Source organism: Xyrauchen texanus, chromosome 44 (genome assembly GCF_025860055.1).
Source record: "Xyrauchen texanus isolate HMW12.3.18 chromosome 44, RBS_HiC_50CHRs, whole genome shotgun sequence".
Classification (NCBI taxonomy): Eukaryota; Metazoa; Chordata; class Actinopteri; order Cypriniformes; family Catostomidae; genus Xyrauchen; species Xyrauchen texanus.
Genome location: NC_068319.1, coordinates 4,569,853 through 4,594,039, shown reverse-complemented (window position 1 = coordinate 4,594,039; position 24,187 = coordinate 4,569,853). Strand labels below are relative to the sequence as shown.

At 38.6% G+C, this 24,187-nt stretch overlaps 1 protein-coding gene across 3 annotated transcripts in view; it reads left to right on the top strand.

Annotated features, from left to right (window-relative positions):
• LOC127636816 (protein strawberry notch homolog 1-like) overlaps positions 1-24,187 on the top strand; it is a 38,557-nt gene that overhangs the window by 11,220 nt on the left and 3,150 nt on the right. For 2 of the 3 annotated variants that reach the window (XM_052117566.1, XM_052117567.1), the window contains exons 5-31: positions 953-1,242; positions 1,504-1,600; positions 4,804-4,964; positions 5,128-5,261; positions 5,356-5,446; positions 5,732-5,893; positions 6,549-6,684; positions 6,774-6,879; positions 7,000-7,153; positions 7,395-7,577; positions 10,227-10,324; positions 13,309-13,454; positions 13,584-13,781; positions 13,876-14,052; positions 15,777-15,949; positions 16,066-16,197; positions 16,284-16,419; positions 17,320-17,432; positions 17,523-17,594; positions 17,701-17,800; positions 17,937-18,011; positions 19,273-19,419; positions 19,517-19,611; positions 19,722-19,808; positions 19,999-20,136; positions 20,461-20,537; positions 20,857-21,050. In XM_052117566.1, the coding sequence (XP_051973526.1) occupies positions 953-1,242; positions 1,504-1,600; positions 4,804-4,964; positions 5,128-5,261; positions 5,356-5,446; positions 5,732-5,893; positions 6,549-6,684; positions 6,774-6,879; positions 7,000-7,153; positions 7,395-7,577; positions 10,227-10,324; positions 13,309-13,454; positions 13,584-13,781; positions 13,876-14,052; positions 15,777-15,949; positions 16,066-16,197; positions 16,284-16,419; positions 17,320-17,432; positions 17,523-17,594; positions 17,701-17,800; positions 17,937-18,011; positions 19,273-19,419; positions 19,517-19,611; positions 19,722-19,808; positions 19,999-20,136; positions 20,461-20,537; positions 20,857-21,050 (3,672 nt within the window). The remainder of the gene's footprint in view (positions 1-952; positions 1,243-1,503; positions 1,601-4,803; positions 4,965-5,127; positions 5,262-5,355; positions 5,447-5,731; positions 5,894-6,548; positions 6,685-6,773; positions 6,880-6,999; positions 7,154-7,394; positions 7,578-10,226; positions 10,325-13,308; positions 13,455-13,583; positions 13,782-13,875; positions 14,053-15,776; positions 15,950-16,065; positions 16,198-16,283; positions 16,420-17,319; positions 17,433-17,522; positions 17,595-17,700; positions 17,801-17,936; positions 18,012-19,272; positions 19,420-19,516; positions 19,612-19,721; positions 19,809-19,998; positions 20,137-20,460; positions 20,538-20,856; positions 21,051-24,187) is intronic. The other variant, XM_052117568.1, reaches the window with a different exon arrangement.

Sequence of the window (24,187 nt, the reverse complement as noted above, 5' to 3'; positions counted from 1 at the left end):
CACTGTCAAGGTCCAAAATAACCATAGAAGTAGCCCATATGCCTCAAATGGCTCATACTATATAGATGCATACTATACAGTGTTTCCCATATATACTAAATTATGAGTGCCGCTATTATATTTCACAAGGTTCATTTCATATTTTTGATTCAATGTAACACTTGCCAGCCCTTTTCAGCTGTGCGCTTTCTACACTGCAAAAGAAACACCCCAAATTCATGCACATACTCCGTGACTTCACCGCATACTGGAATTTGTCAAACTCTCTTCATTTTGTGTGGCTTGTAAGCTAATTTCTGAAATGTAGGATGGCAGGGGATCGGAACGTTTCACTGAACAATCAGTTAGACAGGGTTCCTGCGGATCCTTGATGTCTCAAATTAAGTTTTCCGAAATGTAAGGTCATAACAAATCTGTTTAATTTTAATTGTTTATATTGTAATATGTTGTAGGTTATTGTAAGGGTGCACATTTTATTTCCCTTATCTGATTGAGTGAGCAGCTGGATGCAGTGAAGCAAAACAATTTGGACTCTTGTAGCATCTGTCTGGCCCTCGCCATCACAGGGAGACTAAGAACATTTAATATTGGCTACCAATTTTAAAACTATTGGCAGATTAATTTCCTTTCAACTCAACAGCTTTAATAACACTAGATTAAATTGGTAATGTGACAATTATGCTTTTAAGTTAATTGTTTTTTGTTTCTGTTCTTTTAAACATGTTAATTCCAATTTTCATTTTACATAATCAGCTTGCACCATTGTTATTTTAATAGCAGTGATTAGCATGAAATAAAAGTACCTCAGATGTCAGCTACTTTTTGTAGTAAAAGTCACACTAACACTAGTTGAGTTTTGAGCATTGACTTTTTGGTGCAATTCTTTTTTTAAAGCGAGACCATGTGTATGCAATCATGCTGAATCTTTTAATGTAAATGCTCTTCCTTTCAGAAATTATTCTGGTCTCCACAAAGATGATGAACCGATCAGGTATGGGTAGGGTTTTAATGGAGCTTATGTGCACAGAGTTAGTTTTCACAGGTGCTTTCATGTGGTGGGAACGTATTATTTCTCACACACTGCGGTTGGTTTGTGTGAATGTTAATGTCTGTATGTTAACCCTCTCCCTCTCTCCCTCAGCGGAATTAAACAATGGTTTGAAAAAAGAAGTGACCAGCAAAGATGTAGCGAGAATCTGGGTCAACGATGACATGAAAATGCGGAGCTTTTCACCGGTGACCGTGAGTTTTCAATATTTTTGATTTCAATATACTTTTCCTATTCCAGTTTGATAAGCAGATTAAACTCTGAGTAAGCCAAATGGATGTCCCTGAAAAGTGTAAATATTGTGGCTCTTTCAAAATTTCTCTTTGTTTGAGTGGCCCCACATGGTAACATTGACCCAATCAATGGAAGGAGTTTGGGGCAGGGCTGTTTGGGAAACTTGTTGTTATATATGTAGATCCATTACTCCTCCTCTACCTATTTCTGCTTGATTTTAGAAATTACCAGGAATGAAGGAGGAAGACGAACCAGAGGAAGAGGAAGAAGAGGAGCTGGGTCATGCAGAGACGTACTCCGAATACATGCCAATGAAATGTATGAATGATCATGCCATTTGGGATGCCTTTTGGAAGCAATTGGTTGATTTTACTTAATCCATGTGTACACTACATGACTTATAATGCATGTCAGCTTGTCGTCTTTGATGTTTTTAGTCGGCGACTGGTCTGCTGACTCAAAATCTGAAGTCTCCGATTTCACATCGAATGGTCTTGTTATGCCCGCACTCCTGCGACATTCAGAGACTAGCCCCAGATGCTACAAATGTTTTCAAAACGGCTTTATATTTGACATTGTCAGGTGTGTGCACTGTCCTGCACCTCCCCAACAAAGTCGACTCCCAGGCCGCGTCCTGCTCGGGGGTGTCAGCATGAGCACGTTGTGCTCTGGTTTTTAGCGCTTTCTCTTCTTTACTTTTTTTGCGCTTTATCATTCAGTAAAACCCCTGTGGGCACCCCCTTGCTGATCGTAAGAGGTGACAAATGGGGTGACTTCTTTGCTGTATGTTGCAACCAGTGACTGTGGAGAAAAAGGTCCTGGCAATTGAGGAATGTGGTTTGTTGTGGCTCCTTCAGGTCCAACACAGTGCTTTGGCTCTGACTTCACATAGACGGGAGGTTGGAATCAAGCGACTAGTCAAGACTTGCCCTAAAGTGCTTTGGCTGAGGGTCAATTGAGGAATATGAACTTTGTTCCTTTTGCTCGAGTATTACCCCCGTATCCTTTGTGCATATCTGGAGGATACCCGTGGCTCTGTGCCTCCCCTTGTTCGACTCCGAGGTGGGTGGGGAGTGGGAGTAATGAAACGAAAATAACACAAACATGGCTAACCAAAAAAAAACCTAAATGCCTAAAGTTTGAACAGAATGTGGATGATGACTCTGATACTTTGTTGTATGTTCTCCCAAAAAAGTGAAAGTTGTCAGAGATTCATTCTTTTAGAATCCATACAGCCTGACATGCCTCTGACTAATCTGTCCCCTTTTACAATAAAGTTATCTCTGTATAGCAGGGACCATTTAAAGATGTGAAAAAACTACGGTCTGGACAAATACTGGTGGAATGTTAAAAAAAATAAAATAATTCACGCAGATAATCTGTGTGCTAATACGCTGGCCAATGGTCCTATAAAAGCCTTGTATCATCCATCTCTGAACAGCAGTATAGGAGTTATCCATACCAGAGAGCTACAAGATATGGATGAGGATGACATACTGTAGCATTTACATTTGTGCATTTGGCAGAGGCTTTTATCCAAGCGACTTACAGTGCAATTATTACAGGGACAATCCCCCCGGAACAACCTGGAGTTAAGTGCCTTGCTCAAGGACACAATGGTGGTGGCCGTGGGGTTAGAACCAGTTACCTTCTGATTAACAGCACTGTGCTTTAGCCACTACACTCTGTTGTAAAACCAATCACAAGCACTGCTGAATGCCTGACAGACCTGACCTGGGTGAATAATGACAAACCACAATACATAAACAAAAATTCTATCTCATCTAAAAAGAAGACCCCAAGCACCCAAAGCCAAATTACATTGTCAGACTCAAGTCATTGAAGAACAAAGTCTGTCAGCTGAACACAACCAATCTTCAAAAGCGAAAAATACACAAAGTAGTATAAGAACACAGGAACCAAAAGTTAATCAAGGAAAAAGATGTCAAAAGAAATTTCAAAGGATATTGAAATGAAAGACAACATAACTTCTCATAGCCATAGCTTATCTCCTAAATGCAGAAGTAAAGGACATGTACCGGTTTTGCCTACTTGAGAATGAATCAAATTATTCATTGGAACTGGCGAGGGATTAAAGTAAACTTTGCTAAACTGCAGCTTTTATCTGCTGTTGTTAATCCCATTCCCTCTTGTCTTCAAGAGACTCACTTGGTACCAAGCAGCCCATTGATCAAACGAAAGATTTTTCACAATTTTCCTTTTGAGTGTAGACATGACCAGACTGTTTACACTATTGGTCATTCCAGATTTGCTCATATACTGTATGCCCAATTATTAGGCAAGTGAGTATTCTGATCTTATTCTGAGCACATTTTCCAACTCCAACCCATATAAACTTGAAAGGTTATTGGATTCAATCATTTTCAGGTGGTATGTATTTGTGTAATGAGGGCGGGTGTGGCGAAAGTGACTAACACCTTATATCAAGGTGTGATAAATATTAGGCAGCTTCATTACCTCTGGTAAAAATGGGCCAAAAAAAGAGATTTAACTGGCACTGAAAAGTCAAATATTGTAAAATGTCTTTCAGACTGATGCAACACTCTTGAAATAGCTTAACTATTGAGGCTTGACCACTGTACAATCAAACGTTTTGTTGCGAATAGTCAACTGGGGCGCAAAAAACGCATGGAGAAGAAAAGGCGCAAATTAAATGCAAAAGACTTAATTAAACGTGAAGCTACCAGGAACTCATTATCCTCCATTGCTACCGTATTCCAGAACTGCAACCTACCTGGAGTGTACAGAAGTACAAGGTGTCAAGTGCTCAGAGACATGACCACCACTGAATATATTCACAAGTTGAAGTGTCAAGATTGGGCAAAGAAATGCATGAAGACAGATTTTTCAAAGGATTTATGGACAGATTAAATTATATTGACTCTGGATGGGCCCGTGGCTAGATAACTAATGGACACAGGGCACCACTTCGAGTCAGGTGCCAGCAAGGTGGAGGAGGGGTACTGGTATGAGTTGCTATCATTAAGGATGAGGTAGTTGGACCTTTTCGAGTTGAAACTCAACTGTCAAACCTACTGCCGGTTTCTGGAAAGTACTTCCTTCAAGCAGTGGTACATGAAGTCCTCAGCATTCAAGAAGCCTGTGATCTTTGTGCAGGACAATGCACCATCACATGCATCAAAGTACTCCACTGCTTGGCTAGACAGCAAGGGCATCAAAGATGCCCAAATAATGAATTGGCCCCCTGTCCCCGGTGATGTATCTTGCTTGTTTACCAAAATGCAACTTCATACCAGGTGTACACTTAGCCTCAGTCAGGGATGAATGGTCATGTAGTTGATACACTACAATCCTTTAGTCTTCGCACCAGCATGATGGAAAACAAGACTGAGTTGAAGGGTGCTGACTGTAAGTTGTGTAGTGTACACTAGGCATTGTACATGGAATGCACACTTCTTTGTGTGTTTGTTTAGAGTGTTGTATTTTACTTCAACTCTTCCTTGATAGTTTGCTTAAGTTGGTTTCATCTTTTATCACAGTAAGGATTGGACTGCGGCACCCTGATCCTGTAGTGGAGACCAGCTCTCTCTCCAGTGTCAACCCTCCAGATGTGTGGTACAGACTTACCATTGCAGAGGAGACCATTGACAGAGGCTGGTTATCTGCCCTTCAGCTTGAAGCCATCACATACGCTGCCCAGGTCTGTGCGCTTTTACATAATGTAACCTTCTAAAATGTTTTATGAAATTTATGCAGATCTCAAAATTACATTACATATCAACTTTTCAGACAGTAATTTCATAGCATTTCAGGCATAAATCGTAATTTTCAGATCTGTCTCTTAATCGTGCGTTTTCATGCAGCAACATGAGACATTCCTACCAAACAGAGACAGAGCAGCCTACTTGATTGGAGACGGAGCCGGTGTTGGAAAGGGTAGAACCATTGCTGGCATCATATATGAAAACTATCTGCTTGGCAGGAAAAGATCACTTTGGTAATAACTTTTGTTTTTCTTTTTTTCTTCAAGCAGCTTTTCAGTTTGCAATTCTACCATCATTTATTTCTTTTTGTCCCATTGGTCTCTGCAGGTTTAGTGTCTCAAATGACTTGAAATATGATGCAGAGAGAGACTTAAGAGACATCGGTGCAAAGAACATTCAGGTCCATTCTTTAAACAAGGTTTGCGAAGTGCTTATTCAACATATAAGATGTTTGTCTTTTTAGAATCAGAATGAGCTTTATTGCCAAGTATGCTAACACACACACACACTCACACAGAATTTGTCATGGTGACAGAAGCTTCCAGTACAAATACAACCATATATACATACAAATGTATACATTTAAACATGCATACATAAAGTGTCAACAAAATAAATGATTAATAAGATATAACAGATGAAAAACGTTAAATATACAATAATATATTATATGCATATTCATTCTCCGCTCCCTTTTTTCCAGTTCAAATATGGAAAGATCTCATCGAAACACAATGGTAGTGTGAAAAAAGGTGTGATCTTTGCCACATACTCGTCTCTGATTGGAGAGAGCCAGTCTGGGGGAAAGTACAAGACAAGATTCAAGCAGCTGCTACACTGGTGTGGAGAGGACTTTGATGGTGTTGTATCCTTTTACTGCAGACATAGATTTTAGGCCTCTTGACTAAGAAAATCAAGTTAGTTTTGCTGTGTATTGACCAGGTCTGGGTGATATAGTGTTTCACTATATCACTACATTTCATGATGTATTTGTAATGATTGTGCTGCTGAAATAAAATATGCAACATTTATTTTAATGCACTTTTTATTTTGCCATTTAAGTCTCTATTTCAGCTTTGGAGTTGCTCAGTTGTTTTTTGTTTTTTTTTGTATCTTGTTTGCAAAAGTCTCTGTGGCATTTTTAATGTTTAAGTTAACATTTGAGGTAAAAATTCCTTTCCAATATACTGGATATCATTGTTGTGTTCATTTAGTGGAAAAACTGTGTGGGGAAATTCATCATTTTACGGTTTTTGTTCTAATCTTAAAAATTTTGAATGGCTAGTTGGTTTAGTGTTTTTTATATATATATATATATATATATATATTATTATTATTTTTTTTAAATCATTCTTTGAAGCCATTTGAGTGTATATGCTTGACATTCTAGATAGATTTTGAAAATAATAAAAAAAATCAGGATTATTTTGGCTATATTGCCCTAAAATTTACTAAATGCTAGTGAAGTTGAATCTTTGCTGTATCTATGGTGAATGGATTCCCTTGACTGAAACTCTCAGATCGTCTTTGATGAATGTCACAAAGCCAAAAATGTTTGCCCTATTGGGTCGTCTAAGCCCACAAAAACCGGGCTGGCAGTTTTGGAGCTACAGAACAAGCTGCCAAAAGCTCGGGTGGTGTATGCAAGTGCTACAGGTATGTAACCATGTATGCATTTCAGTTTCCCTTTTCATATCATGTCTTTATTTTGCCATTTTATAAATCTGCTTTTGTATTTTGTGTAGGAGCATCCGAACCCCGCAACATGGCCTACATGAATCGTCTTGGGATATGGGGGGAAGGAACGCCATTTAAGGAATTTACTAATTTTATCCAAGCTGTGGAGAGAAGGTGAGTTTATCAGGTCAAAGAATTTGTGTAATAGCAGGTGATAGTTCTCGTGTGTTTGTGTTTTGAATATTAGCCTTCATTTTCTCCAAATTAAATCTGTATTTTGTTGGGTTATTTTAGAGGTGTTGGTGCCATGGAGATTGTTGCCATGGATATGAAACTGAGAGGAATGTACATTGCTCGACAGCTGAGCTTCACAGGCGTGACGTTTAAAATAGAAGAAGTTCCTTTGACGCAGAAATACATTAAGATGTACAACAAATCTGTCCGCTTGGTGGGTAATAAAATCAACTGTCTTGGACTTTCAAAATTGCTTTAACTAGTTAAGATTAGTGTTCTTGTACCATCTAGAGATGATTCACATCAAGTAAAACATATTAGTTGTGCAAACTTGCTATGTATCTTTTAAGAACTATAAATTGAATAATTGAGATGTGCAAGATTATCATTAACACTTTCAAGTCAATAAAGAACAACTCACTGACCATGAAGTCATTTACCTTTCAAACTTGCAGTGGGTCACTGCAAGAGAGAAGTTCCAGCAAGCTGCCAACTTGATGGATGCAGAACAACGGATGAAAAAGTCAATGTGGGGGCAGTTCTGGTCCGCTCACCAGAGGTTCTTCAAGTACCTTTGTATTGCCTCCAAAGTTGGTCGAGTAGTGCAGCTGGCCCGAGAGGAGGTTAAAAACGGAAAGGTTAGATTAAATGTTCACTTGTTATTAACCCTTAAATTGCCTTTGGTCATTTTTGACCTGAGAGAGGTGTTTGTGTGTGTATATATATATATATATATATATATATATATATATATATATATATATATATATATGAAGCGTGCAGCACATACATACTATATTTATTAAATCAAAAGTTCCTGTGATTCACAAATCATGATGGTCACTCCATGACAATCCAGGCAGGTGATCTAGGCCGTTTAAACTCTGTAGATTGTTGCTCAAGCTGGATCTGCATGAGCTTGTTCAAGGTAAAAGTGCTCACGTGTGCTATAAGTAAATGTCTTATTCACAATGCACTGTATGTGCAATTGGTTTGATTCAATTCTGTATTTTTGTATAATGCAATTGCTAACGTGGACACAGCAGTTACTGTACTACTGTGTGTACTGTTATTTCCTTCCTAATATATTAACAATTATGCAAATAAATAAATAAAAATGTGATGGCTAAACAAAAATCAGAAGAAACTGCTATCCACTCTTTCAAATACAATTAATTTGTAAAAAGGAATCTAAAAAATAAAGCGTAGTGTGAAATTGAGTAAATGGTGTTTATAATGTTTAAAGTTACAAATAAAGTTTTATGTTTATTTACTATATTAAATTGTGTGATATATCGGCCACCTTACTCTCTGGATATCAGCATCATCCATTAAAAAAAACATTGTTTTATCATTAGTCTAAATAGAGCTTGAAATAGGAAATTTTTCAGATGTTTTACTCTGCATCCATCTGCTGCCGAACCAGCTTACAGCATACTTGCACATCAACATTCGGCAGTTCATGCAAGTAAATGGAATAGATTTTTTTTTAGAAACATAGTACAGAAGTATTAATGTTGTATACAGTTGTTTTGATGTTTCATTGAAAAAGAATACATTGGTTTCAAAACTTTTGACCAAGGTGTATTGAGCATTTAAGAGTAATGGGAAATTCATTAAAATTACTAATAATTCTCACATTAGAAGTTAATTGTATATGATGTTATATTTTAGATGTATTTCAAATGTATTATTTCTAAAGAAAATTATAACTGATATTTGTCAGTTATAGGGTTGCCTATTTAGGACTACCGTGGCAGATTTAATGATAATCTCGCAATCAAAGAAGCCAAAAGCTTCTCATCTGCACTTTCGCACGCGTGTGACTGAACCAGCTCGCGATCATGATCTACTCTTCTCTCTGGTGCACGCGTGCAACAACCGGGCTTCCCTCGATATTGCGGAGCACAGACCTCAAAACTGATGTGACCAATTTCAGTTCTAGTGAGACTTCTAGTTTAAAGCATTATGGAGGAAGACAAGTCAAGCAGACCTGACATGCTGACAGCACTGAAGAGGAAAAGAGCAACACTGTGCTATGTGCCTTAAAATAAAATCATTACACATCACCTTAACAAAATTGTTTCACAATCTTACATGAGTAAAAGTAACTGTTATAATTTGACAGGGTTATAGTTTCATATGAAACAATCTTAATGTAGAATCTATTAGACCTCATTTTATATCAACAGTGGCAGTTTTAAAGTTTCAAGATGTTTCAGCTAGTATTTATTTTTTCATAAATACTATAATTTGTTGTTGTTATTATTATTATTACTATTATTAAAGACTAGACCATGGTAATGAGTCTTTTCTCCTGTGTAATATGTATGTTCTGTTTGAAATAAGGAAACAAACGGGATAATTATGGGCTCATATAAGTAAATATGCTCTTCAATTTTTAAAAGGGGGGAGAGAAACTTGTTGCTTTTGTTGTTGACGTCAATATCAAATATGTCACTTGATGGATGTCCTTGTACTTGAAAACCATGAACAAAACTATGCAACATAAAAGAAATGTGACCCAGGATATATTAAATACAGGATATGTTTTTCTATGGTGAGTCGCCACTTGTGTTCCAATGTAAAATCTGTACCTTTATCTCAGTGTTTCTCAACTGGTTTTGCTTCAGGACACCTACAGTATATTTTAATTTTTAATAATCAAAGGGACATTACTTTTAAAAGCTCACACAGCTGAAGTTTTTTTTTTTCATTTAGTTGTTAATTTAACATGCTATACTAACATGCTTTAGTTATATAACATGTTATTATTTACATGCTATTTTTTTTAATCATGTTTATAATTTTGTTTATTATAATTCTGTTAGCGTTCTTATTTATCAGAATTTATTTATTTTCAAAAAGGGGGACTTTTTTTACACAGGGCACCTGTAAAAAAAAAAAAAAAAATGGTTTCAAGTTTCAATTATATTAAAGCATTTTTTCAACCAAAAACATTCCTTTAAGGGTCATTGTAACTTATGTTAATAATTGTGTAATACAGTATACCGTGAAACTGTGATATTTTCTGAGACTGTTATCGTACCGTGAAAATCTCATACTGTTGCAAACCTAGTTAGTTAACGTTCCAAAAATATAAATCTTGTTACATGTATGAACAGTTAAGAACCTATAAAAGACTTATAAGCTTGAATCCCACTGGGTCAAAAGTGACCCGTGAATGCAAAAAGTGTATGCAGATTCTGAATGCAATAGTAGTGTTAAAGGATTTTAAGAAAGAATTGCAGTAATTTTGGTTTGTTAACTTCTTTCCTTCTCTGTAGTGTGTTGTGATTGGTCTTCAGTCAACCGGAGAGGCTCGAACCCTTGAGGCCTTAGAAGAGGGTGGAGGCGAGCTCAATGACTTTGTTTCCACTGCAAAGTGAGTGGCAAAAGGGTTTCTCCTAAAGGCTGTGTTCCAAACCCTACTGAATCTACTTGGGCAGTAGTGATGCACGATTAATCATATCGCAATCGCGATGTCAGCCTGTGCGATTATATGACAGTAAAATGCTGCAATTTTATTAAATAAATAAGTGCATGTGTGGACGTGACAGCCCATTCTCTCTGAGAGCTGTTTGCCCATTTTCTACACCGCTAATAAAAATATGACCAGTCAGTCTCCGTTTAGGGAGAGGCACGTGTGGTCATGACGTGTGAGTTTCCGGTGTGCAGCGTGGAAATCAGGTGAAGATGGATGCCGAGCAGACCGACACTGAACTGATGGCCAGGAAAAATAACACCGATCACAGCTTGGCGATTATAGATTTATTTCATCCTTAAATTTCATATATTACGGGAGTGTGACATGTAAATAAGCACAAACTCCAAAACTGTCATTCTCTGTGCGGTCAGAGCTGCTTCAACCAGTCGCGGAACAGACCCAATCCGAGCGGGAGTCGAGACCGGGAGAGATATAAAGTTCCGCCGGGTGATGCGCACTCTAACACGGAGACGTTCGTCGCTCAACCCCATTGACTGCAGCTCGCAACGTGTTGCATCATTGATCATCATGATAAGATCAATCTTATGTGAAAAATAACACTAAATGTGTGTGTGTGTGTGTGTGTGTATATATATATATATATATACACACACACGCACATTACACAGACAAGACAATTCATCCGGAAAGTATTCACAGCGCTTCACTTTTTCTACATTTTGTAATGTTACAGCCTTATTCCAAAATTGATTAAATTTCATTATTCTCCTCAAAATTCTACAAACAATACCCTATAATGACAATGTGAAAGAAGATTGTTTGAAATGTTTGCAAATTTATTACAAAAACATGTACATGAGTACTCACAGCCTTTGCCATGACACTCAAAATTGAGCTCAGGTGCTTCCTGTTTCCACTGATCATCCTTGAGATGTTTCTACAACTTCATTGGAGTCCACCTGTGGTAAATTCAGTTGATTGGACATGATTTGGAAAGGCACACACCTGTATATATAAGTTAACAGTGCATGTCAGAGTACAAACCAAGCCATGAAGTCCAATGAATTGTCTGTAGACCTCCAAGACAGGATTGTGTCAAGGCACAGATCTGGGGAAGGGTACAGAAAAATGCGGCAGCATTGACGGACCCAATGAGCACAGTGGCCTCTTATCCGTAAATGGAAGAAGTTTTGAACCACCAGGACTCTTCCTAGAGCTGGCTGTCCTGCTAAACTTAGCGATCGGGGGAGAAGGACTATGGTAGAGTGGCCAGATGGAAGCCGCCACTCCATAAAAAGCACTTGACAGCCCACCTGGCGTTTGGAAAAAGGCACCTGAAGGACTCTCAGACCATAAGAAACCAAATTCTCTGGTCTGATGAAACAATAATTGAACTCTTTTGCCTGAATGACAAGCGTCATGTCTGGAGGAAACCAGGCACTGCTCATCACCTGGCCAATACCATCCCTACAGTGAAGCATGGTGGTGGCAGCATCATGCTGTGGGGATGTTTTTCAGCGGCAGGAACTGGGAGAGTAGTCAAGGTCAAGATGGAAAGATGAATGCAGCAATGTACAGAGACATCCTTAATGAAAACCTGCTCCAGAGCACTCTGGACCTCAGACTGGGGTGAAGGTTCATCTTCCAACGGAACAACGACCCGAAGCACACAGCCAAGATAACAAAGGAGTGGCTACGGGACAACTCTGTGAATGTCCTTGAGTGGCCCAGACTTGAACCCGATTGAACATCTCTGGAGAGATCTGAAAATGGCTGTGCACTGACGCTCCCCATCCAACCTGAAAGAGCTTTAGAGATCCTGCAAAGAAGAATGGGAGAAACTGCCCAAAAATAGGTGTGCCAAGCTTGTAGCGTCATGCACAAAAATACTTGAGGCTGTAATTGGTGCCAAAGGTGCTTCAACAAAGTATTGAGCAAAGGCTGTGAATACTTATGTGTATGTGATTTTTATTTATTTATTTAATTTTTTATAAAAATGCAAAGATTTAAAACAAACTACTTTCACGTTGTCATTATGGGATATTGTTTGTAGAATTTTGTGGAAAATAATGAGTTTAATCCATTTTGGAATAAGGCTGTAACATAACAAAATGTGGAATTTTTATATATATATATATATATATATATATATATATATATATAAGTGGGATTTCAGAAAATTATCCACACACTGGACAAGAGGTACCAGCGATAAGTACAACTTTTTAGGAGGATTTGGAAATACCAGTTGGTCATTTGAACAAAACAAAAATCTTCTTTTCATGAAAATGTGTATGTTCTTATTTATTGTTCCATTTTATTTAGGTGTAATATTGAGAAAATAACACATTTGCAGTAATACAAAAATATTATTTCATTTTGTAAAAATATTATTTTAATTTGAAAACACTGTGCATTTATAATTGTTGTTGTTGCTAGTTTGTATGTTTGAGTTGAGAAATACACATTTCAGCATTATCAGTAATCTATTTGTGCATTTTCCTTTTAACCAAGCAAGTTGACTCATGTTACCGTTTGTTTATAATATTGCATTTCGCAATAATTGCAATATTACATTTTCCCCAAATCGTGCAGCCCTATTGGGCAGCTACCTTCTAAGGTTGCATTGTAACTGAAGTGAAACCTCATAAGTGACTGATTTGAAATGGCCTCATATGTTAAGGATGCATGTAGTGCAGCCTAACATTTGGCCTTAGTGAGGTTATTTTATAAGGGGCCTATGAATCCTAAAACTGATGTATGCAGGTAATGAGGGTTTGGAACAGAGAGCCACAGATTCAGAATGCTGAAGTTGGGGATTCCATTTTCAGCAATTAGTGTAAAACTGAAGTACTGATGATACAGTATATTTTAAATGCTGATGTCTAACTGAACAGATTTGTATGCATGATCCTTTATAGGGGTGTGTTGCAGTCCCTGGTGGAGAAGCATTTCCCTGCTCCAGACAGACAGAAGCTCTTCAGTTTGTTGGGCATTGACCTGAGTACCAAGAAAACCCCTTCAGCTTCCGAAACCAAAATCGAGCAGAAAGGCAAAAAACGGAAAGGTACTACAACTCACAGCTATTCACAGGGCATGGGAATGATTAGTTTCAACTTTATGGTTTAGGAAGGAAAACCACTCTTTGTTGCACTTAGTTTTGCTTTGACCACAGGTTGTTTGTGTGTGTTTGCAGGGCCCGAAACAAAGAAGAAAATAAAGAAAGCCCGTAAGTCCGGAGGTCTATCTGATACCAGCTCTAATGAGAGTAACTCTGAGGATTCAGACAAAGATGCAGAGAGTGATGACAGCTTCAAATCTTTAAGCTCAGGGGAGGAGGATGAAGATGACTTCAACCCCTTTAAGGATGATTCCAGTGAGGATGACGAAGATGGTGAGAATTTAATGAACGTACTCTTACGCATGTTGCGCTCAGTTCAGTATGTAAGTTTAATTGGTATTATTTAAAATATCTTTTACTTTGTCAGATCCATGGCTCATCAGAAAAGACTCCAAAAAGAGCAAAGAGAAGAGAAACAAGAAGAAGAAAAAGAGTATTGATCCAGACTCTATTCAGAGTGCCTTGTTAGCTTCTGGGCTTGGAACAACCAGGCCCACTTTTACAAGCCCCGCCATCAAACCTTCAGACAACACAGTTACGGTTGGTAAGTGACTATAGCCGCTTTTCAACTATCGGGCCAGTGCTATCAATTGGCCAGCCAAGGCTAATACCCTCGGACCTCTAGCTGTGAGACCAAAATCAATCTGCCAATAGCACCCGCAAAATTGCCCTAAAACACTCCATTAATATGCCACCCTGGTGCCCATTTCACAAGCAATAGGGAAGCTCAAGCTGAGGTATCATGTAATCTAGTTATCTAGAATATCAAGTTTATATCGTTTGTAATCATTAGCTAGCTAGAAAGATAAGTTAGTTGACAGCTCACCGACTGTAACTGCCATGGTGTCCAGAGTGGTATCTCCACTAACAGCGGGACGATTTCCCAGCAGTCCATCCATGATCTCAACCAGGGATAGTTCTTTCTTTGGGCACCGCTTTTTCCATTGTGCTAGATAACAGATTTGTACTGTAATCACAATTTTATTTTTATTTGCCAAGATGTACCGTTGTGCGCTGGATACACAACCTGGCAAGTTTGACAACTCCTCCTTTGACATTGACCCCCGCCACAATCCCCAGATGGCCTTGTTTGGCCCAAGGGTAATCGGTGGGCCAAAGATCATTGGCCGTTGCCCCAGAAAAAGCCCTGAGGAGGCACAACGAAGCCCCTGAAGTGACCATGTTAACGCAACTGGCAAAGGCACGCCCTCATTTGGCCCTGTAATGGAAACACGACTTTTGAGCTTCTTGCAGGGTTTCTGAACCTTTGATTATTGATCATTTCAGTTTAAACTAGTTTTAAGGCAACATGTAATCAAACGTGACCCTACATACTTTCTAAATGTATGTTCTTGATCTTCACCAGTGCCTGTTATCAGTACAATTTCTTGTTTTCATAATCTTGCATTGATGTAATAACTTTTTCCACTTCTGATATGACTTTTCTTTTGACACAAATAGGGGTTTAACAGCATGAGATTTTTAAATAATACCACAGTATTCAGGTGCATTGTTAATATTTGCAGTTTAATATTTAGTTATAGCTAAATTTAGACAATAAATATACATGTCCATACTGTCAAATTATTTTTTATTATTTTTTTTATTTTAAGATTTATGAAAAAACAATCACAATCATAATTTTGTGATTTATTACTGCTTAGGTTAACAGTTCAGATACAAACAGTCAGCCCATTGTAACATTGCATAGAAGTGTTTAAATCCATTTTCTGCATTTGTGAGTGTGATGAAAGCTCAAACAATGTTAGCCTACCTGTTAACTAAACGAGTCTTTACAAATATTGTAAAACTGAATTGTATCTGTTGTTTTATTGAAAGGGGGTCTGTAATTTAGCTTCATATAGGCGTATAGGCTGTATTTTCACTTTCATCTGTGGGGCTTCTTGAAGTGTTTCCTGCTTGAGCCTTCACTTTTTGTGACAAACCTTATAAACTGGATAAATGAGAAACATTGCTGGTGCCTCTTTAAATGTAACATACCCAAATTTTTCCCACACCATAGGCTTCAACTGCTTTGGTGGCATACCAAACAAAGAAAACAAAGGTTCAGGCTCCGATATGTCTGTGCTTTACACTTGCGACACACGCATGTGTGGAGTGACGGTTGAATGTAGAAAAGTATGGTGTTTCAAGTTGTCATTAAATCCAAATTAGCAACTTCAGAAACATTTGAGCCCAAATGGATTCTGGGAGCACCAGTAGTTTTAAGGTCAGTGGATGTTGGTATAATTTCCAAATCTCTTGCAGCCAAAAGTGAGCCAGAGGAGAGCAGCTGTGTGACCAGTCAGGATGCTGTGGAGGACGCCCAGAGGATGAAAAGAGATCTGCTGGAACAACTGGAGCAGTTGGCAGAACATCTACCACCCAACACTCTCGACGAACTCATCGATGAACTTGGAGGACCTGATAATGTTGCTGAGGTCAGTCTGACAGATTGATGTTTGTGTTATGAATGCAGTCCCTGTGTATTTAACGATAACAATGTAAAGTACAAAAATCTTTTGATTTTTAAATGTGCACATACGGTTTCATTCAGATGACTGGCCGCAAAGGAAGGGTAGTTAGCAACGACGATGGTAGCATTTCCTATGAATCTCGATCGGAGCTTGATGTTCCGGTTGAAATTCTGAATCTCACAGAGAAGCAGAGGTTCATGGATGGAGAAAAGGTATATTACTTCTGTTTTACCAATATTTGTTTGATGTTTTGATGTTATGAATAGCATTTAAACTTTAGTATATTTGCTTTTTGAAGAACATCGCAATCATTTCTGAGGCTGCCAGCTCTGGTATTTCCCTCCAAGCCGACCGCAGAGTGAAGAACCAGAGGAGGAGGGTACACATGACATTAGAGCTGCCGTGGAGTGCCGACAGAGCTATTCAGCAGTTTGGTGGGTACCTATTTTATTTATACATACACCGATCAGCCACAACATTAAAATCACTTGTCTAATATTGTGAAGGTCCCCCTAGTGCCACCAAAACGGTGCCAACCTGCATCTCAGAATAGCATTTTGAGATGCAATTCTTACCGCAATTGTACAGAGCGGATATCGGAGTTACCGTAGACTTTCAGTTCAAACCAGTCTAGCCATTCTCTGTTGACCTCTCTCATCAGCAAGGCATTTCCGTCCACAGAACTGCCGCTCACTGGATGTTTTTTGTTTTTGGCACCATTATGAATAAATTCAAGAGACTGTTGTGTGTGAAAATCCCAGAAGATCAGCAGTTACAGAAATACTCAGACCAGCCCGTATGGCACCAACAATCATGCCACGGTCCAAATCACTGAGATCATTTCTTCCGCATTCTGATGGTTGATGTGAACGTTAACTGAAGCTCCTAACCCGTATCTGCTTGATTTTATGCACTGCTGCCACACGATTGGCTGATTAGATGATCCCATGGGTGATTGTTGGTGTCAAGTGGGCTGGTTTGAGTATTTCTGTAACTGCTGTTCTTCTGGGATTTTCACACACAACAGTCTCTGGAATTTATTCATAATGGTGCCAAAAACAAAGAACATCCAGTGAGTGGCAGTTCTGCGGATGGAAATGCCTTGTTGATGAGAGAGGTCAACGGAGAATGGCCAGACTGGTTCGAAGTCTACGGTAACTCTGATAACCGCTCTGTACAATTGTGGTGAGAAGAATAGCAACTCAGACTGCTATTCTGAAATGCAGGATGATCTGTGTATATAGTCAAATTTCAGCATTTTAATGACAACAAAAGATATGTCCAAAATAATGTTAAAACAAATGCTTGTTTAAGTCTTTGTATTGTACCAACAGGTAGAACACACAGATCAAACCAGGTGACCGCACCAGAGTATGTGTTTCTCATCTCTGAACTGGCTGGAGAACAAAGATTCGCCTCTATCGTTGCCAAAAGACTGGAGAGCTTGGTGAGTCACCAAAGACCATTGTGTGTTTTTGTAGCAAATCAGTGACACTTATTTTATTTTGAAGCCTAATTGTTCGTCTTTTTCAAATAGGGTGCTCTTACTCACGGAGACAGAAGAGCTACAGAAACCAGAGACCTCAGCCGATTTAACTTTGACAACAAAGTAAGATCACTTTACAGCAAGTTTTACACATAGTAGTCAGTATTTAGTAGTTGGATGTTGCTAGACTGGGTTCTGACACTTTAATTTTTTCCCCCTTCACTTACAGTATGGCAGAAACGCTCTTGAAATAGTCATGAAGTCTATTGTCAATTTGGACTCTCCACTAGTGTCTCCACCTGCTGACTTTGATGGGGATTTCTTTAAAGGTACAGTCACTTATTTTGTATATTGCTTGTTTTTAGTAATGTGAAAGCTGTTGATCAGTTACTTATCAGTGAATTAACAAAGGGGGAATCTTACAACTTAGTAATTTTCAACAAAGATTTTTGTATTGTTTTGCAGAAATTCGTAATGGTTTGATCGGTGTGGGACTGATAAATGTGGAAGATAGATCAGGAGTCCTTTCATTGGACAAAGGTGAGAGATTTTCTAAAAAGATAAATTTTCCCCTTTGGCCGATTCGTTTCTTTGGGGTGCCGAAAATAGCCTGCTTGTATGTGAAGTGAGTGTGCCATGTAAACAACCAGTCGTGGTTTGTTTTGTTGTTACATGCCATTGTGTTACTACAATAATAGACCAGTGTGCGACAGTTTCATTTAAACGGTCTGCATATCAGAGCCGCGGCAGATGCGTTTGAGCTCATAATGTTAAAGTGCTCGCCTGTTTCATTCCCTCCCTCTGTCCTCAACAGTTCCCTGTGTCTTTAACTGTCTTGTCTAATGAGAAAAAGGCAAATATCAATAAAATGAATATCATATACTGTCTGCAAATATGCACCTATCTCATTTAACAGATGTAATAAACAAACCTCACACAATTTTAGCAGATTCAGCATCCTGTGGAGCTCTCATTTACCTCTAAAGCACGTATTCTATCAGCCTCTCCTAAACAGTTCCCTGTAACTTTTCTAATGATGAAAGGCAAATATCAATAAAACTTCCATTAGATACCATTTGCAAATATGAAGATATCTTGTTTAAACAGATGTAATTTACAAACATCACGAAAATCCAGTGTTTTCTTCCCATTGAGCCCTCATCTAAAATCTTCCTCTGTAGCACAAATTCTATAAGTCAGAATAAAACATTTCAGGATCAAACGTTTCTCTGATTCACAAATCATGACGGTCAGTCCATGACAATCCAGGCCATTTAAACTGTTTGGAGATTGCTGTTCGTGCTGAATTTGCATGAGCGTGCGAGTGCAACTTCAGGTAAAAGCGGTTCACATGCACGGAGTAAACGTCTATGCACTGTGCAATTGTTTTTTTGTTTTTTTTTTGAGTAAATGCGATTGCTAATGTGGATATGCCATCCATAGTTGCTGGACTTCTTGGTGTACTGTTATTTCCTTCCTAATATATTCATTTCTTCATGTGCAAATAAATATCTCAAATTTGATGACTTATTAGAAATCAGAAGAAAGTGCTACCTACCATGTTAAAACATCTTTTGATTATTTTTCACACAGTTAAAGTTTAGTGTGAAATTGTGTAGTGCTAAATAAGAGTTAAAGTTTTTTATAGCAATTTTATGTTTGATATTTACTATGTATTAGATTGGGTGATTATATCTGCATTGTATCTGCCTATTGGCCACCCTTCTCTCTGGATATTGGTTTCGGGCATTAAAAAACCCATATTGGTCGGTCACTAATGCCCTTTACTGTTTACTTGAAGATTACAACAACATTGGGAAGTTCTTGAACCGGATTCTTGGTATGGAGGTCCAGCAGCAGAATGCTCTTTTTCAGTATTTCTCAGACACATTGAATGCTGTCATTCAAAATGCCAAAAAGAGTGGGCGATATGACATGGGAATCTTGGGTAAGATGCTTTAAATCTTGTTTTAAGTCTGTCAATACTATTTCAGAGCTTTCAGACTTGCTTATTTTTTTTTTTTGTAATGTTTAATTTTTCTCAGATTTGGGTTCTGGAGATGAAAAAGTTAAGAAAGTTGATGCCAAAAAATTCTTGACACCGGGATATTCCACCTCAGGACATGTAGAGCTCTATACAGTATGCATATCTCTGTATTTAAGGAACTAGAAAAGTGTTTTGCACTTGTCAGTCATAAAGGTCTCTGTATGGTTATTTCTGTCTAAGAAAAGCTTGTTCTGTGTGTCCAGGTAAGTGTGGAGCGGGGATTGTCATGGGAGGATGCCACCCATGTTTGGGCTGACCAGAATGGACCAGATGACGGCTTTTACATCCAGGTAAGTCCATTACATGCATCTTATATACACCTCTCAGCCCATTCACTGAACCCAGGGATGGCAGATGACGTTTTGGCTGAATCTTGCACAATTATATCACAGTGTGATGTTAGTTAATATGAATTGTCCTGACAAATAAATCAAAACAATAATAATGGAAGTTTTAACTATATTTCTGGATCACCTTAAGGTGCGGAATAACAAGAAAATTGCCATCCTGGTGAAGGAGGTCAACACCAGAAAGAGACTCTTCATGGTATACAGACCAAATACAGGAAAACAAGTGAAACTGGAGACTTATGCAGACATCAAGAAGAGGTGTAAAAAGGTATTTATTACAACTTTAGTAGTTGGATGCACATTGGATGTCAGTTACATTGCAGTATAATTTGTATTAGACACAATCTGTTAAATTGACAACTTTCTGATAAAGAAATCCCGTGTGTGGCTTGTGGCTGGACCGCTCTACAAGTACATGGCATAATAATCCCATCAGCTGCTTTAGAACTTTTCTGGCAACGAGACAATTATTTTAAAAACTTGGACCTACATCACTACTGTGGGATTTGGCACCCTGTTTTCTGCTAGAGGTTATATCTTCTGCTTTTTCAGTCATTCTTTCCAGTTGTAAACACTTCTCATCTCAAACCAGGTACTCTCCGATGATGCTAAGGTACACTGGATTGATCAGTACAACTTCTCAGCTGATGTCTGCTCTCATGCTTATTGGTAGGTGCTTTTAAGATTCAGCTTGAACAGAGTGATGTCTCTACAGTAATGGAAATAGAAACAAGCAGCTTGTGGGTTTACTTTTGGTTTGTGAATCTCATCAACCAATATAAATGCTGGGTTCAAAACTTTGAGCTACCTTGTTGTCTACATTGACAGCAGCCTTCTAAGGCAGTATCTTAAGTGACTGATTACAAACTTTCTAGAAATATTTCACCAAGCTTGTGCCATTGCAAGCGATTCTGCCTTAGATTTAGTTTTACCAAAATGAGGAACTGTGCAAAAGTTCACGTGCAAAATGAAATTGTTCTTTTGACAGGCGAGGAAACTGTAAGAAGGCCTCAGTGGGGCTACAGTGTGAGATTGGGCTGCGCTGCAGGACGTACTATGTCCTCTGTGGCTCAGTCCTTAGTGTTTGGACCAAAGTGGAGGGTGTTCTGGCCTCAGTGAGTGGATCCAACGTGAAGATGCAGATTGTGCGTTTGAGAACGGAGGACGGCCAGAGAATAGTGGGTAAGTTGTCAAATGGCTGTATTTGTTTTTATATCTAAAAAAAACAAAAAACTGTAGTTGTCACCCGGGTTAAGTTTACAAACATGAAATGGCTTTCACAAAGCATATTCACTGGAAAAGATGGAAAGTAATGCTGGATAAAAGTATTGTTTTTCTTAATTTGAGCAGTCAATCTTTTACTCTATGCACAGCCCTCTATAATGCGAGTCAATCATTTGCATTGTGACCAAATTTTGCGCTATACAACCAAAACGTTTAGCCGCTGGCTGGTAAATGTTCCAATTTTACTCACCAGTGATTAAGAAGTATATGCGTGAAGAAGTTTAGCACTGAGATCCTTTGCGTGTTCAGAGTAAAAGTTTTATTTGACTTGTTTTGGAAAATATGTCCAAAGACGAGGTCCACGTAATCAATTTGTCATTGAATAATGTCACTTAACATTCTATGTTCTTTTACCGTCAGAGTTGTTGATCAAACAATAAAATAAAAAAAATTAAAAAAACATTTTTTATTCTAATCACACATAGCATGAATGAGTTTGAGATGCTCTCATTAATGTGTGCTCAATAGAAGCACTGCCGGTATTCTTGGAGACAGTAATAGCATATATACAGTGAGGAAAATAAGTATTTGAACACCCTGCTATTTTGTAAGTTCTCCCACTTGGAAATCATGGAGGGGTCTGAAATTGTCATCGTAGGTGCATGTCCACTGTGAGAGACATAATCTAAAAAAAAAAATCCAGAAATCACAATGTATGATTTTTTAACTATTTATTTGTATGATACAGCTGCAAATAAGTATTTGAACACCTGTCTATCAGCTAGAATTCTGACCCTCAAAGACCTGTTAGTCTGCCTTTAAAATGTCCACCTCCACTCCATTTATTATCCTAAATTAGATGCACCTGTTTGAGGTCGTTAGCTGCATAAAGACACCTGTCCACCCCATACAATCAGTAAGAATCCAACTACTAACATGGCCAAGACCAAAGAGCTGTCCAAAGACACTAGAGACAAAATTGTACACCTCCACAAGGCTGGAAAGGGCTACGGGGAAATTGCCAGGCAGCTTGGTGAAAAAAGGTCCACTGTTGGAGCAATCATTAGAAAATGGAAGAAGCTAAACATGACTGTCAATCTCCCTCGGACTGGGGCTCCATGCAAGATCTCACCTCGTGGGGTCTCAATGATCCTAAGAAAGGTGAGAAATCAGCCCAGAACTACACGGGAGGAGCTGGTCAATGACCTGAAAAGAGCTGGGACCACCGTTTCCAAGGTTACTGTTGGTAATACACTAAGACGTCATGGTTTGAAATCATGCATGGCACGGAAGGTTCACCTGCTTAAACCAGCACATGTCAAGGCCCGTCTTAAGTTTGCCAATGACCATTTGGATGATCCAGAGGAGTCATGGGAGAAAGTCATGTGGTCAGATGAGACCAAAATAGAACTTTTTGGTCATAATTCCACTAACCGTGTTTGGAGGAAGAAGAATGATGAGTACCATCCCAAGAACACCATCCCTACTGTGAAGCATGGGGGTGGTAGCATCATGCTTTGGGGGTGTTTTTCTGCACATGGGACAGGGCTGACTGCACTGTATTAAGGAGAGGATGACCGGGGCCATGTATTGCGAGATTTTGGGGAACAACCTCCTTCCCTCAGTTAGAGCATTGAAGATGGGTCGAGGCTGGGTCTTCCAACATGACAATGACCCGAAGCACACAGCCAGGATAACCAAGGAGTGGCTCTATAAGAAGCATATCAAGGTTCTGGCGTGGCCTAGCCAGTCTCCAGACCTAAACCCAATAGAGAATCTTTGGAGGGAGCTCAAACTCCGTGTTTCTCAGCGACAGCCCAGAAACCTGACTGATCTAGAGAAGATCTGTGTGGAGGAGTGGGCCAAAATCCCTCCTGCAGTGTGTGCAAACGTTTGACCTCTGTAATTGCAAACAAAGGCTACTGTACCAAATATTAACATTGATTTTCTCAGGTGTTCAAATACTTATTTGCAGCTGTATCATACAAATAAATTGTTAAAAAATCATACATTGTGATTTCTGGATTTTTTTTTTTTTAGATTATGTCTCTCACAGTGGACATGCACCTACGATGACAATTTCAGACCCCTCCATGATTTCTAAGTGGGAGAACTTGCAAAATAGCAGGGTGTTCAAATACTTATTTTCCTCACTGTATATTGTATATATGTAGCGTAGCGGTTAGCGCGCTGCACTACAAACCTGGTGACCCGACTTTGATTCCCGCTCATGGCCAACACCAGTGACAGCGCGCTAACAGCACTTGCCCCTACAGTCTATTAAGGCTAAATGGGGGATCTTTGTTTTTTATATATATATATGTATAAAAATACTGTATATTATATATGTCTCTCTGCAACAATATTTCTGTCATAAATTCTTCTCACGTTATTTAAAGGTTCTCAGAGTCCACGAGCCATTAGTTCGCATGAAGAAAGACCTTTGAGGTTCTGTGCATTTGAAAATATGTTTCTTCTATAATCTCCACAGAAATGGAGTTAGAGGGCATGTCATTAACACTGCGTGTATGAACCTCAATGACCAAGAACATTTGACATTACACGAACGTTAAAGTGAATACGTAGCTCTTTACCTTCACTAACAAAATCCTTGCTTGTATTTTCGCTGGAGTTTGTCGAGAACCTCCACAGGCACCGTGTGCATTGCAGAGCTTTATATAAAAGCGGTTATTCACATATTTTTCAGGAGCTGCTCTGAGAGCAATCTGCTGTGTGGCTCAGTGAGATGGAAGGAGTTCAGTTGAAAGAGATAGATATATAGATAGATATATATATATATATATATATATATATATATATATATATATATATATATATCTATATCTATTACACAGTGGGTACGGAAAGTATTCAGACCCCTTACATTTTTCACTCTTGTTATATTGCAGCCATTTGCTAAAATCATTTAAGTTCATTTTATTTCCTCATTATTGTACACACAGCACCCCATATTGACAGAAAAACACAGAATTGTTGAAATTTTTGCACATTTATTAAAAAGAAAAACTGAAATATCACATGGTCCTAAGTATTCAGACCCTTTGTTCAGTATTTAGTAGAAGCACCCTTTTGAT